Source organism: Cynoglossus semilaevis, chromosome 11 (genome assembly GCF_000523025.1).
Source record: "Cynoglossus semilaevis isolate Cse_v1.0 chromosome 11, Cse_v1.0, whole genome shotgun sequence".
In the NCBI taxonomy this organism is placed as follows: Eukaryota; Metazoa; Chordata; class Actinopteri; order Pleuronectiformes; family Cynoglossidae; genus Cynoglossus; species Cynoglossus semilaevis.
This window is the reverse complement of record NC_024317.1, coordinates 972,663-985,000: the sequence shown is the minus strand read 5'-3', so window position 1 is coordinate 985,000 and position 12,338 is coordinate 972,663. Positions and strand designations below refer to the sequence as shown.

The following is a 12,338-nucleotide window of genomic DNA, read 5'->3' as shown; positions in this document are numbered from 1 at the left end:
CTACCCCCACCCCCACCCTCACCCTCACCCCCCCGACCCTCCTCCAGCCTGCTGCAGCTAACATCTGAAGCCATGCATGACACAAGTTAAGGTACGTTTGCATCTCTGGTTTGAGGGACACATGGAGGAGGGGGAGGAGCAGGAGGAAGAGGAGGAGGAGGAGGAGGCCCTGGTCCCGTTGGCAGGATCAGGATCTCAGCTGGTCTGTTACAGCCGGGCTGAGACTCTGTGGATTCGGGGAGAACACTGTATGTTACTCATCAGTGACACATCAGATCAGAAACAGTTGTGCATCAGTGTCAGTTGTTGCAGTGAAGTGATTATGAAGCAGACGAGAGCAGAGAGTCTGAATCCAGCCATTGTCTTTCACTGGTTGTTTGCCTGAGCTTCACATGTTCCTCATTAGGAGCCTGAGCAGACAGGATGCAGCGAAGACAGAGGAATGGATCAGATGTCCGTCTCACTGCCTCCCAGTGTCACCGTGACAATAATCTCACAAAAAACACACACAAAAAACACACACAAAAAAGTAAAGGTGCTTTGCTCGTCTGGGGTTAAACTGTTTTGGTTTTAACTCCTGGGAAATGTACAACGTGTGTTTCTGTGTGGGAGGAACTGGTACCGACTGTTGGATGCTGTGGGTATTTATGGAACCTGTGTGTGTGTGTGTGTGTGTGTGTTTGATTCTGACGTTTGAACACACCAACCAACGTGTTTCCTCACAGTGCACGTTACAGTTTGCGTGGTTAGTTTCCCTCTATATTTTATCATGTTTCCTCCTGTGCCGGTTTCTGACCACATCCTGCCCAGAACACCTACCACAGCCCCCTGGTACAGCCCCCTGGTACAGCCCCCTGGTACAGCCCCCTGGTACAGCCCCCTGGTACAGTCACCTGGTACATACCAGCCGTGGTCTGACTGACACCAGGACTGGGCTGGGCCAACACTGACATGTCTGATATTCTCTTTTCTCTACATGAACCTGATCCTGACCCTGATCCTGACCCTGACCCTGACCTTAAAGACCACGTCTCCACTGTCGGACCACTGGCTCAGCAGATCCTAGATAAGGAGGAGGACATCGATGTTCTCCAGGAGAATCACCAGAGTCTGAACCACATAATAACGTCCAGTTGAAAGACTCTCCCCCCGTGACCATGGCTGCGACCGCGGCTCGGACACCCAGCGGTCTGGTCTCAGCTTCGGCCAGGACCACCACCGTCCCGTTTCTCTCCACAGACACCAGAGAAAACCTCACCTCCAGAACAACATTAATGACTGTCAGCATAAGGACAAACGAGAGCTTCTTCAACACCACCACGTATCCTGAGGTGGTGATCGAGGGCTCTGGAGTGGGAATGGTTCTGGTCCCCTTTGGAATCCTGACCCTCATCGGTTTGGCTGTGGCCATAGTAAGGAAGTCAAACCTTTGACTCTTTTCTCACACATCATTATTCCCATTATTTTAACCGTGTGTTTTGTTGCTCCTCTGTTTTTCCAGATGCTGTATATTCGCAAACGGAAGCGGTGAGTTGTTAATTATCATCCTTTAAAAAAAACCAAACACCTGTTATCAAGTTCATTCTAAAGATTCAGACACAAAACGATAAAACCCACATACATGAGGTGGACATCGCTGTGACCTCTGACCTACAGCTGTGTGGCTCGAAAAAACGATGGTTTTTTTCTTTGCTGATTCACGTAATAAACAGTAAACAGTAAATACGTAAAAGTGTTATTTTAAGCTACGATAGTTTGGATAAGTCACACACCTGCTCCTACGTTCTGATCAGTCTGGTCTGTTGTCCCGTCTGTGGTCCCGTCTGTGGTCCCGTCTGTGGTCCCGTAGGCTGGAGAAGCTGAGGCATCAGCTCATGCCCATGTACAACTTTGACCCGGGTGAAGAACAAGACGATCTGCTTGAACAGGAACTCCTGGACCACGGTCGAGACGGCAGCCTCTCAGGCCCCAACAGCAAGGTAGTCATGACGACGTCAACCACACAGTTCATCCAACATCAGTCGACCAGGGGTTAATGACGGTAGACAGGACGTCAGACTTTTCAACCACTGACAACCAAACACGAAAAAGAAAAAAGTTGACTGTTGTTCACTGACTCTAGGTGGCGTTGGTGCAAATCAAATTTAAGGAAAAATGATTTTACAATTTATACAACAAACTCACACCTTATGACAATATATATGGATATACATGTATTTATATACATATATATTTATATGCATGTCTTTATGTATATATGTACATGTATTTTAATTATTTACTATTTATATTTAACCAGGGTGAATAAAGTCCGTCAGTGAAAACATTACTGATATAAAGTTTTAAAAATTCTGATTTTCATTTTTACAAACTTTGTAAATTAAATGTATTGTTTTACGTTCTTTCAGTTGTCTGATGATTTGGATGAATTTCTTTACTCATGTTTGCATTTTTTTTTTCTTTCATTTCTCAAAGTTTTGACATGGCCTCATGGTAAATCCTTGGTAAAGTATTTCCTCCTCCCTGAACATTTCCTCTTCCTCCGACCTCAGAACTTTACAGCATTTTCATCCTTTCAAAAAATACATAAATTATACTTAATTTATGTTGATTAAATTGCTCAGAAATGTCATCGTCCAATCACAGTCATCTTCTGTTCTTGACCACCTGACCAAATCCATCCAACCGCAGCGACTCAGTAGAAAAGTATCTTTATAAAAAACTGTATTTAATCAGTTTGAACCTGTTTCCGTCCTTCTTTCTTTACCGATAGTTTAGTCAACAAATTCACCTCATCATCACTCAGTGTCACACGGTCTTTTTCTCCTCATGTCCTGCAGACGCTCACAACCTCCCAAGGAACCACACAGCGGCCCAGTCGTCTGGTCTTCACAGACGTGGCCAAGGCGCTCAACGCCTGAAGCAGATTCATCCAATCATCCATCTGAGTTTACAGAGACGGCTCGTCTCACGGAGGGACGGCTCGTCTCACGGAGGGGCGGCCCGCCCCCCACTGGACACGAACCACTGAATATAGAACATTTACTGTGTCTTCTAGTTGAAGGAGAAGATCGCACACTGTACGGTTTTGCACCTCCGTCTCCTGGGACTTTTCTGATAATCTAACTGTGTCTTTGTTGTCCCCATGTCTGGTCTGTAAAGTTTTTCTCTTCTCAAACTTGAAAACCTCTTGTCATTATTATTATTGTTCTCTTCACTGAAGTCCACCAGGGGGGGCTGATCCTCCCTCTGAGTATTGAAACACCCCAGAGTTTTTGCCTACAAAAAAAAAAGTTCTAAATCGTGACAGTTGTGGGGGTGATATTTTATTGATACGCGATAAAGAAGCAGAATAACATACAATCACATGGTAAAGAATCTTAACAAAATATATATCACAGGTTTGTGAGTTCCATTTTCAGAGTGGACGAGGACACGTCAATAATATCACTACAAAATGATGAGAGACAAGTAAGGCATAAAAACAGGATTTGTCAAGTTACACTTCAACTCTTTCATAGTTGAAAAGTGATCAAGTACTGTATGGAACTCTACCAGTGAGATAACGTAGACAAGTCGACCCCAGAGAGAGAGAGAGTAAATATGCAGCTGGTGTAAAAACCACAAACACTGACTCAGTCGTCCTCAGTTCACAGTCGGATTCTCTGACCGTTCGAGGACCAGGAGAGCGGACTACGACAGTATGGGTCTGGGGTCAGTTCAAGGTTTCATTCACGTGGCCTGGGGGTCTGACGGAGACCCGGGCTGGTTGGTTCTACAGAGGTAGTCCAGAGGGTAAACAACAACAGGCAGTAAAGTCAACGCAGCTGAACCAGGAAACGGAGTCAGGACGCGGACCAGCCCCGCTCCTCTGGCAACGACGCCGTAGTACAGGAAGTTACTGGGATACAACAGCAACGATCGTCGTCGTTATCAGTGATAACATAAGATCTGATGAATAAACACTGGATATATTTATATATATTTTTATATACAGTAAATGACGGGTCATATTCAAGTCAGGTCAAAACAATGAGTAGGTGATATGTAGTCCAGGGCCTGATACCAACATACAGTCACAGTGACACAGGTGAGGATCCCAACACACACACACACACACACACACACACACACTGACATTAGCTGTATTTATATCTATAAAAGGGTCAAAAGTTCTAAAATGTTTAAACACATGTATTTCCAAACAAATCCTCTATTAAGACTCAAGTCAAAACTTAGAACTTTTTGAACGACCTGTATGTATGTGTACATATATGTGTATAACCCAGACGGACATTTTGTTTTTGTTTATTTGTTTACTTTAGTTCGTGGAACATTTCCTAACAGGTGACGGTTCGGACTAAACTAGAGAAAATGAATCAGGTAAAAACAAACATTCAAGCTTCTCATCGACCGTCCACAAAACCAGGTGGCAGAAATGTGCGTGTGAAAATCTGACAATTAAAGAGAAATATTTTGACATGTACCATTGGATTTGTGTGAATTCAGACTCTAAAATATCAACACAGTTTAACCTGACTGGTTGTTTCAGGACAGGAGGTAAAGTCCAACATTCTCTAGTTAAAAAAAAATCAATGTTTTTTTTTTTTACCAGTAAAATATGAATCTCTAACACCGACCGTTTGAGAAACCGCTGCAGACTAAAATATACCACGACGTAATTCACTTTTAATCAGGCAAACGATAAACTGTGAGTCTCACAGTAACATGGGCACAGACAACACTGTCTGAAAGGTCGAAGGTCACACACATTCAGCAGTGCTTTCAGCACGCCCACTGTTGCTGCCTCTGGTGGACACTCCTGTTATACCGACTTTGTTATTATCTCGTTAACCGCTAACCCACCAGTCGACCGACCTCACGTTTTGTCACATGATTGACACATGATTGACACATGATTGACACATGATTGACACCTGTCCCGTCGTTATGATTACACTGCAGGTACATGAATAAAAACTTTGCTCATTTTAAACAACGTGAATGACATACTGTAGTTGAAGACTGTAGGTTTGTGTACCTGTTCAGTAAAGATTTAGTGACCATAACTAGGGATATCCCATAATAACTTTTTTGCCGATATTCGATATTGTCCGAACACTTAATTTCCGATTCCAACATCAACCAATACCAATATAGACCTGGTAATATTTATTCATTTATTTATCTGTACGAACCACTGTACAATCCCGATAATAAAATAGATTAATAAAATGAGCTGCAATGCTGCCATCTAGTGGCTTTCACTTTAATATGCAGCCGTTTATCATCAAAACTATTTTTAGGGCACACGTCATTTGACATTACGTTATTGGGTTTTCATTATTGGAGAAAGAACCGATAACGATTCTTACAGATATCACATAATGATGCTAACATTGGTCGGGCGATATTATCGGACATCCCTAATAATAACCATCAGTCGTTTTACTGCTGTGTATTAGAGAAGTGTGGCGTCAAGTGCTGCGAGTGTCGCGCATACTTTTTACAGTGTATGGATCTGAAAGTACACGATGTCAAAACAATAAGAAACGACCCGAAAGACAAACAAACAACATTTAAAAAACAAACTTATATATATATATATATATAAAGTGAACTAAGCTAAAAGAAGCAAGTATTTGATCAGGTTGTTGTAAACTACTGTCTGCATTTTTTTTAAATCTTCCTGCAGAACAACAAGTCTCACTTCATCTGCTGCAGAGTCCACAGAGATGATTTGGTTTGAATCTTCAACCTGTGTGTGTGTGTACCTCTGCAGGTGTGTGTGTGTGTGTGCGTGTGTAAATATATATGTTCGGTGGTTCTGCTGAGGGAGTGGAGAATCACTGTGACCTTTGACCTGTGTGTGTTACTGAGGTAGAATGAGAGACTGAGGAAAACTGAGGTCTTTGTGTCAAGGCATTTCACCATTAATGTGAAAAACAGAAATTCACAACAAACACAGCACAACAATTATCTAGACTGAGTCGACCCACGACATGTTCCTGAATAGTTCTGTACCTGAGGTTTCAATATTTTGTAAAAAGCACTGTAAGTGAAATCCTGAGTGTGGTTAAAATGACAGACTATATGACATACATATATATATGTAAATATATATGTTCGTTGATCAAACCAAAAAGTCCAAAATGACATATCCATATAAAACGTTTTTTTTTTTTTTTAACGACAGCTAAATTCAGCTACTGCAGTGATGGAAGGAAAGGAATGGTGTTCACTGAAACGACCTGAACTCAGTCCAACGCAGAGGAAACGACCGCTCATGTTGGATATTTCACTTTGGATTAAAAACGTTTTTTTTTTCATCTACTTTCATCACAATGACTTCAGCGCACATTTTTACTGTAACAATGTTCAAACGTCGCCGTCTCGCTCCCGTTTCATTGGAGGATTCATGACACGTTAGTGAGAAACGCCGTTCAATTCAACTGTTTTCCCTCAACACCCCCCCCCTCTTTATCAGCCTGTGAACCTGCCCCCCTGCCCCTCTGCCCACTCACACACACACGTAGCCTCCGACTGAGACGCTCCAATCAGGAAAACTACTCCAACAGCTCCTTCACACTGCACGTCCACACCTTAAAGGGAGGCGTGTGATTGGTCGACCTCGAGGGACTGAGCACACCTGTGTTCAACTCTGAACTTCTGGTTTCGGTGCCGTTACCTTTAAATGTTAATGAGCCACTGCAGGCTCCGCCCACTTGGCTAACTGTGGTCTGACTCCAGAGGTTTGAGCCGCAGTCAGACCCAGAAGAAGAAGAAGAAGAAGAAGAAGAAGAAGAAGAAGAAGAAGAAGAAGAAGAAGAAGAAGAAGAAGAAGAAGAAGAAGAAGAAGAAGAAGAAGAAGAAGAAGAAGAAGAAGAAGAAGAAGAAGAAGAAGAAGAAGAAGAAGAAGAAGAAGAAGGAGAAGAAGGAGAAGAAGAAGAAGAAGAAGAACGAAGAACGAAGAACGAAGAACGAAGAAGAAGAAGAAGAAGAAGAAGAAGAAGAAGAAGAAGAAGAAGAAGAAGAAGAAGAAGAAGAAGAAGAAGAAGAAGAAGAAGAAGAAGAAGAAGAAGAAGAAGAAGAAGAAGAAGAAGAAGAAGAAGAAGAAGAAGGAGAAGAAGGAGAAGAAGAAGAAGAAGAAGAACGAAGAACGAAGAACGAAGAACGAAGAAGAAGAAGAAGAAGAAGAAGAAGAAGAAGAAGAAGAAGAAGAAGAAGAAGAAGAAGAAGAAGAAGAAGAAGAAGAAGAAGAAGAAGAAGAAGAAGAAGAAGAAGAAGAAGAAGAAGAAGAAGAAGAAGAAGAAGGAGAAGAAGGAGAAGAAGAAGAAGAAGAAGAACGAAGAACGAAGAACGAAGAACGAAGAAGAAGAAGAAGAAGAAGAAGAAGAAGAAGAAGAAGAAGAAGAAGAAGAAGAAGAAGAAGAAGAAGAAGAAGAAGAAGAAGAAGAAGAAGAAGAAGAAGAAGAAGAAGAAGAAGAAGAAGAAGAAGAAGAAGAAGGAGAAGAAGGAGAAGAAGAAGAAGAAGAAGAACGAAGAACACAGCACCAGATCATTTTTACCGTCTGACCTACTAAACCTGCAGTGAGTCAACACACACACACACACACACACACACACACACACACACACACAGAGATACAAGAATGAGTGTGAGCAGAGCAGCGCCTCCACCTGGCCGTCAGACCAAGAACTGTGAGGAAGACGACGGTTATGTCAGGAAACCAGAAGACAGGCGAAGAGAACAGTTAGCTCAGACCCCCCCCCGCCCCCCCCACCCTTCAACATTGACTCATTCTTCCCCTTCACGTGTGTGTGTCTCAACAGTTTCAGTTCTTGAAGCATCTCCACCTCTGAGAACAACTGCTGCGGCGATAAGAAAGTCGAGGGACGAGGACGAGGACGAGGACGAGGGCGAGGACGAGGGCGAGGACGAGGGCGGGGGCGGGGCCACGTCCCCCTGCTTTGGTGACAAACGTTTTGCAACGTGTTTGTTTGAAGGATATAAAAAAAGTGGATAAAGTCGCGATGGTGGACGACGTGGCCGCAGTCGACTTCACCAACGTGGAGGTAAATCTTCATGATGTAACACGTGCCATGAGGCCCTGCGAAATATGAGTCGCAGCAGCCAGCCTAGAGCGCCCTCTAGAGGCTGTCAGTGTGAAAATAACAAACATGTGAAAGTATATGTTTTAATAAATAAGTCGCACCCGAGTATCGCAAACCCAGACAAAGGATGAAAAAAAGTGCGACTTATAGTCAACATTAAAAAGTCAGAGAAATAAAAATATCAGTAGTAAAAACCATTTTCAATTTCTGTTTCTGTTCCTCAGAGAGTCTTAGCTGTGTGGCCAGAGCAGCCAATCAGGGCCAGGGTCTCTCGGCCACTGAATTCTTTTTTTTTTCTAAATGAAATTAAAACCTAAATGTTTCTTTTTTCTCACCTGCTGCTCCTCAGTTACTTCTTGAACCACTTTCCGAGGCTGCAGAGACACAGAAGAAGAAGAAGAAGAAGAAACCTGTCAGTCGTTACGTTCATCGTCCACAAACATGTCGACTGTCACTGATTGGTCCATACCCATTTCCTCGGTCGTCCACGTGGCCGTCGCTCCCCGACAGGCTCGACTTTCTGATGCAGAACAGAGGAGAGGTCAGAGTGTGTGTGTGTGTGTGTGTGTGTTTATACACATGAACACTAATGACACACTGTGGTTTAGCGTGACTTCACTGTTGAAAACTAATGTTGGGGTCAAAAGGTCACAGCACCTGTGGATTCACTCACCAGGAAAATGACAAAACATTTTCACTTTTCATCAAATTAAAATAAAATCTGATCAAATCCAAAGGTGGAAACCACTGCTAAATGTCCATGATCTTCCAGCTCGAGGTGTGTGTGTGTTGTGGGAGGAGCTAATGTTATTTGTTGTTGTTAAAGATAATAAACAACTCAACTCAGTAAATAACTTTAAATCCACGCAGGGACGAACGGGTGGAAGTGGACGCCCTGGTGGTGGAAACAGACAACTGACACAACCGTGGGAGGCGTGTGATGATCCGACACGTCACGTGAGGGCAGTCGTCCGTCTGAACTTGCTCAAAGGCTCTGGGGCATTAGTTTGACGGTGGTGATGTTGAGGTGACGTTAGCGTAGCTTTCTGCTCAGGATTCAACACCGACACCTGTTCTGTTTCTGTTGTTTCTCTCTGTTTCACCTGAGCTTCAGTCTGATCTAATCCCTGAAGGACACGGACGTCAGTGACCAGGTCAATGACTGGGTCAGTGACTGGGTCAGTGACTCGGTCAGTGTCTGTGTCAGTCCCTGTGTCAGTGCCTGGGTCAGTGTCTGTGTCAGTGTCTGTGTCAGTGACTGTGTCAGTGTCAGTGTCTGTGTCAGTGACCATGTCAGTGACCGTGTCAGTGCCTGTGTCAGTGGCTGTGTCAGTGACTGTGTCAGTGTCTGTGTCAGTGACTGTGTCAGTGCCCGGGTCAGTCCCTGTGTCAGTGACTGTGTCAGTGTCTGTGTCAGTGGCTGTGTCCGGGGCCGGGTCACGGGATGGGGTCGGGGGGTGTCTGTGTCAGAGTCTGTGTCAGTGCCTGTGTCAGTGACTGTGTCAGTGCCTGTGTCAGATTCAAACACAAATGTCAACCTTTGTCCTCTGGCCCTTGTTCTTGCTGCCTTTAGGACGTCCTCGAGGTCTTTTTGGAGCCGGGGGTCCAACAGGCTCCTGAAGAGAGACCACCAGAAGACCGACATTAGTCCGTCGGCCACGACACAGACTACGACTCAGATGTGGTCAAAGCTCCGGAGCATCCTCTCTAAGTTGTACCTGCTGCTGTTTCCTGGGCCGACCCCTCCCCCGGCGCGGGGGCTCGGGGGCTGACTGGGCAGCGCTGGACTCGGGGGACGGCTCTTTGGTCCCACTGCTACTCATGCCTGCGTCTGTCCACCTGCTGGAGAGAGTGTGGGCATTCACGCCTGGAGCAGCGGCCTCGTGGGCTGGAGGTGGAGACGACCTGAGAGCGAGAAGAAAAGAGGAGAGACGTGAGTGGACGGATGAAGCGGGAGCAGCAGGTCACTGCAGTGGACACTGGAAACCAGACCAGAGTCTTTTCCAGGAGTGAGCGTGGGAACTGCTTCTACACACGCTTTGGCAGCAGGTCGGTCGGACGCAGACAGACTCCTGGCAAACGTGCAGTAACATGAGATCGGTGAGCAGCGACTAAAAGTAGCACAGATATTCACAACGCAATCCACCGTCCCAGATCTGGAGCGACTGTCCTCAGGTCTGAGCTGCCACGGTGCAGATGTTCAACAGGAGTCATGTTAAAACCCCAGACACAGAGGCAGAAATCAGGAATATCACGAAGAAATCTGCTGCAAAGTCAGGTTTATTTTCACTAAATCAAACTGAACAAACTAACAAAAACAACCTTGATAACAAAAATGTATTTTTATTTCACTACTGTCAACTTTACTGCTCACTATTAAAGAGTTTAAATCTGTTTAAATATACGTTATTTAATTTCATATATACATTAATGATAATAATTTATTACAGAACTCCAAAAAAAATCTTTATGAGATGATGCTTGGTTGACGCAAAATAAAAAAAATATAAATACTTTTTTTAAGCGTTTTGAGGATTTAGACCAAATTAACAGAATAAATCCTTCATATCATTTTAATTCTATGATAAATAATCAGAAATAAATTTACATCAATATAACATTTCAAACACAAACATGTGGTGACGACGACAACTAAATAATTAACAAATTGGTAAAAACCAGTGCAAACAGAAGATAAAAAATCTTATCAAACATTTATAATAAATCAAAATTATCCTTAAATCATTTACTTAAAACTTACTTTACTTAAAAATAAGTTGTTTGTATTTTACAAATCTGTCAAAGTTGAACCATTAAAGAAATATTCCCGCCGTTCAGTCATTAAAATATTTGGTTAAACAATTAGTCCCAGTTTGAGTCAGCAGTTGTTGTACATGTACTAGTGGTTAACCAGCAGCGTTAACCAGCAGCGTTAACCAGCAGCGTTAACCAGCAGCGTTAACCTTCTGTACAAATGTCCACGGGACGTTTCTCTGTCTCTCCTCTGTTGACATGAGGACAGTCAGGGACAAACCACCGTCTCCCTCTGTTCCTAAATGTCCCACGGTGACCGTGAACCACATTAACGCCTGCAGCTCTGGAGCAGCGGGAGCAGAAATGTGCCAAACACTAATTGCCAACACAGCCTATCAAGAACGGACGCACCGAAGCAGGAAGTCGGAATAATTTCAGGAAAAACACCGTCTTCGTTCACGGGTTGAAGCCGAAGCAGTTTTTTTTTTTTCTTTCTCAAACTCCTCGCACACCGAGCGTCGCTGCACCGATGTGTGTGCTGCTCTGCAGGACGGGACTGAATGTACTTTCTGCATATGGGCGGCTGTTGCAGCCATAAAAACACGGTGGTTCGCTGCCGCTAACGACGCCGCGCACGGCGCGTCTGCAGCGCTAAAAGCCCAGGATTCAAACTCTTCACACGCTGGGCGTTCAGTGAGTGTCACATGTGGACGAGCAGGACACGAGTGGACACAGAGAGTTTAAAAAGTATATAAGGTCGACACACACACACACACACACACACAGAGACAGATCATAACGCTGCTCCCATCACTTGCGCAATCCGTGTTAAATGTGGAGTTTTCCGGGGCAGGAGAACCGGTCCCCGCGAACCGGACGAACCCCCGCAGCCGAGGAACGAACTTTAACGACAACAAACTAAACCGAGAGTCACGCAGGTGCAGAAGCTTCTCTACACACACAACCTGCAAACACACACACACATACATTCAGCCTATAGGCTCCATGTTGAGGCCGGGAGTCGAGGCGTCCGTGCAGCAGCAGCAGCAGCAGCAGCTGCAGCAGCAGCAGCAGCAGCAGACGAGCTCACCTCTGAAGATCTCGGACTTACCTTCAAGTTTGCAGTTTCACCTGGAAGTTCTCACCGTCGCTTCACTTTCAGCTCCTGCACAAACTCTGAAAATCTCACTCCAGCCACCGTCTCATTGGCTGAAACCTCTCTCTCTCTCTCTCCCTCTCTCTCTCTCTCCTTCCTCCTCTAATCGGAAATGTGTGTGTGTGTGTGTGTGTGTGATCCCCCCCCCCAGACGTCCAGTCACGAATACCCCAGTTGCAGTACAATGGGGGGTTGTAGCAGAGCAGTATGCATTGCATACTTTCTCTATTAAAGCATGTTTCAAGAAAGAACCAAAGAAGGGGGAGGGGTCAATAAATCTGAACCCCGCCCCCCCCCCAAAAAACTTACATAC

General features: G+C 44.5%; 1 protein-coding gene and 1 long non-coding RNA gene across 5 annotated transcripts; both read left to right on the top strand.

Annotated features, from left to right (window-relative positions):
• c11h3orf18 (chromosome 11 C3orf18 homolog) lies at positions 1-3,006 on the top strand. Of its 4 annotated transcripts, none has more exons than XM_008319584.3 (6): positions 1-91; positions 1,025-1,412; positions 1,502-1,527; positions 1,850-1,979; positions 2,476-2,493; positions 2,841-2,969. In XM_008319584.3, the coding sequence occupies exons 2-5, from the start codon at positions 1,158-1,160 to the stop codon at positions 2,479-2,481; spliced, it is 417 nt and encodes a 138-aa protein (XP_008317806.1). In that variant the 5' UTR covers positions 1-91; positions 1,025-1,157; the 3' UTR covers positions 2,482-2,493; positions 2,841-2,969. The 4 variants fall into 4 exon arrangements, with proteins under 4 accessions (XP_008317806.1, XP_008317807.1, XP_008317805.1 ...); XM_008319585.3 differs by having other exon boundaries at positions 2,476-2,504; positions 2,841-2,960; XM_008319583.3 differs by lacking the exon at positions 2,476-2,493 and having other exon boundaries at positions 2,841-3,006.
• Positions 3,007-7,572: 4,566 nt separating this feature from the next.
• On the top strand, positions 7,573-9,825 carry LOC112487746 (uncharacterized). The gene is made up of 4 exons (XR_003051138.1): positions 7,573-8,076; positions 8,465-8,656; positions 8,986-9,269; positions 9,689-9,825. It is a non-coding gene; the product is annotated as an uncharacterized LOC112487746 (long non-coding RNA).
• Positions 9,826-12,338: the final 2,513 nt, after the last annotated feature.

Coding starts and splice junctions, on each gene's coding strand:
- c11h3orf18 (XM_008319583.3), top strand. CDS start 1,158: ATGGCTGCGACCGCGGCTCGGACACCCAGCGGTCTGGTCTCAGCTTCG. Junction 1,528..1,849: donor TATATTCGCAAACGGAAGCG/GTGAGTTGTTAA, acceptor GTGGTCCCGTAG/GCTGGAGAAGCTGAGGCATC. Junction 1,980..2,840: donor TCTCAGGCCCCAACAGCAAG/GTAGTCATGACG, acceptor CATGTCCTGCAG/ACGCTCACAACCTCCCAAGG.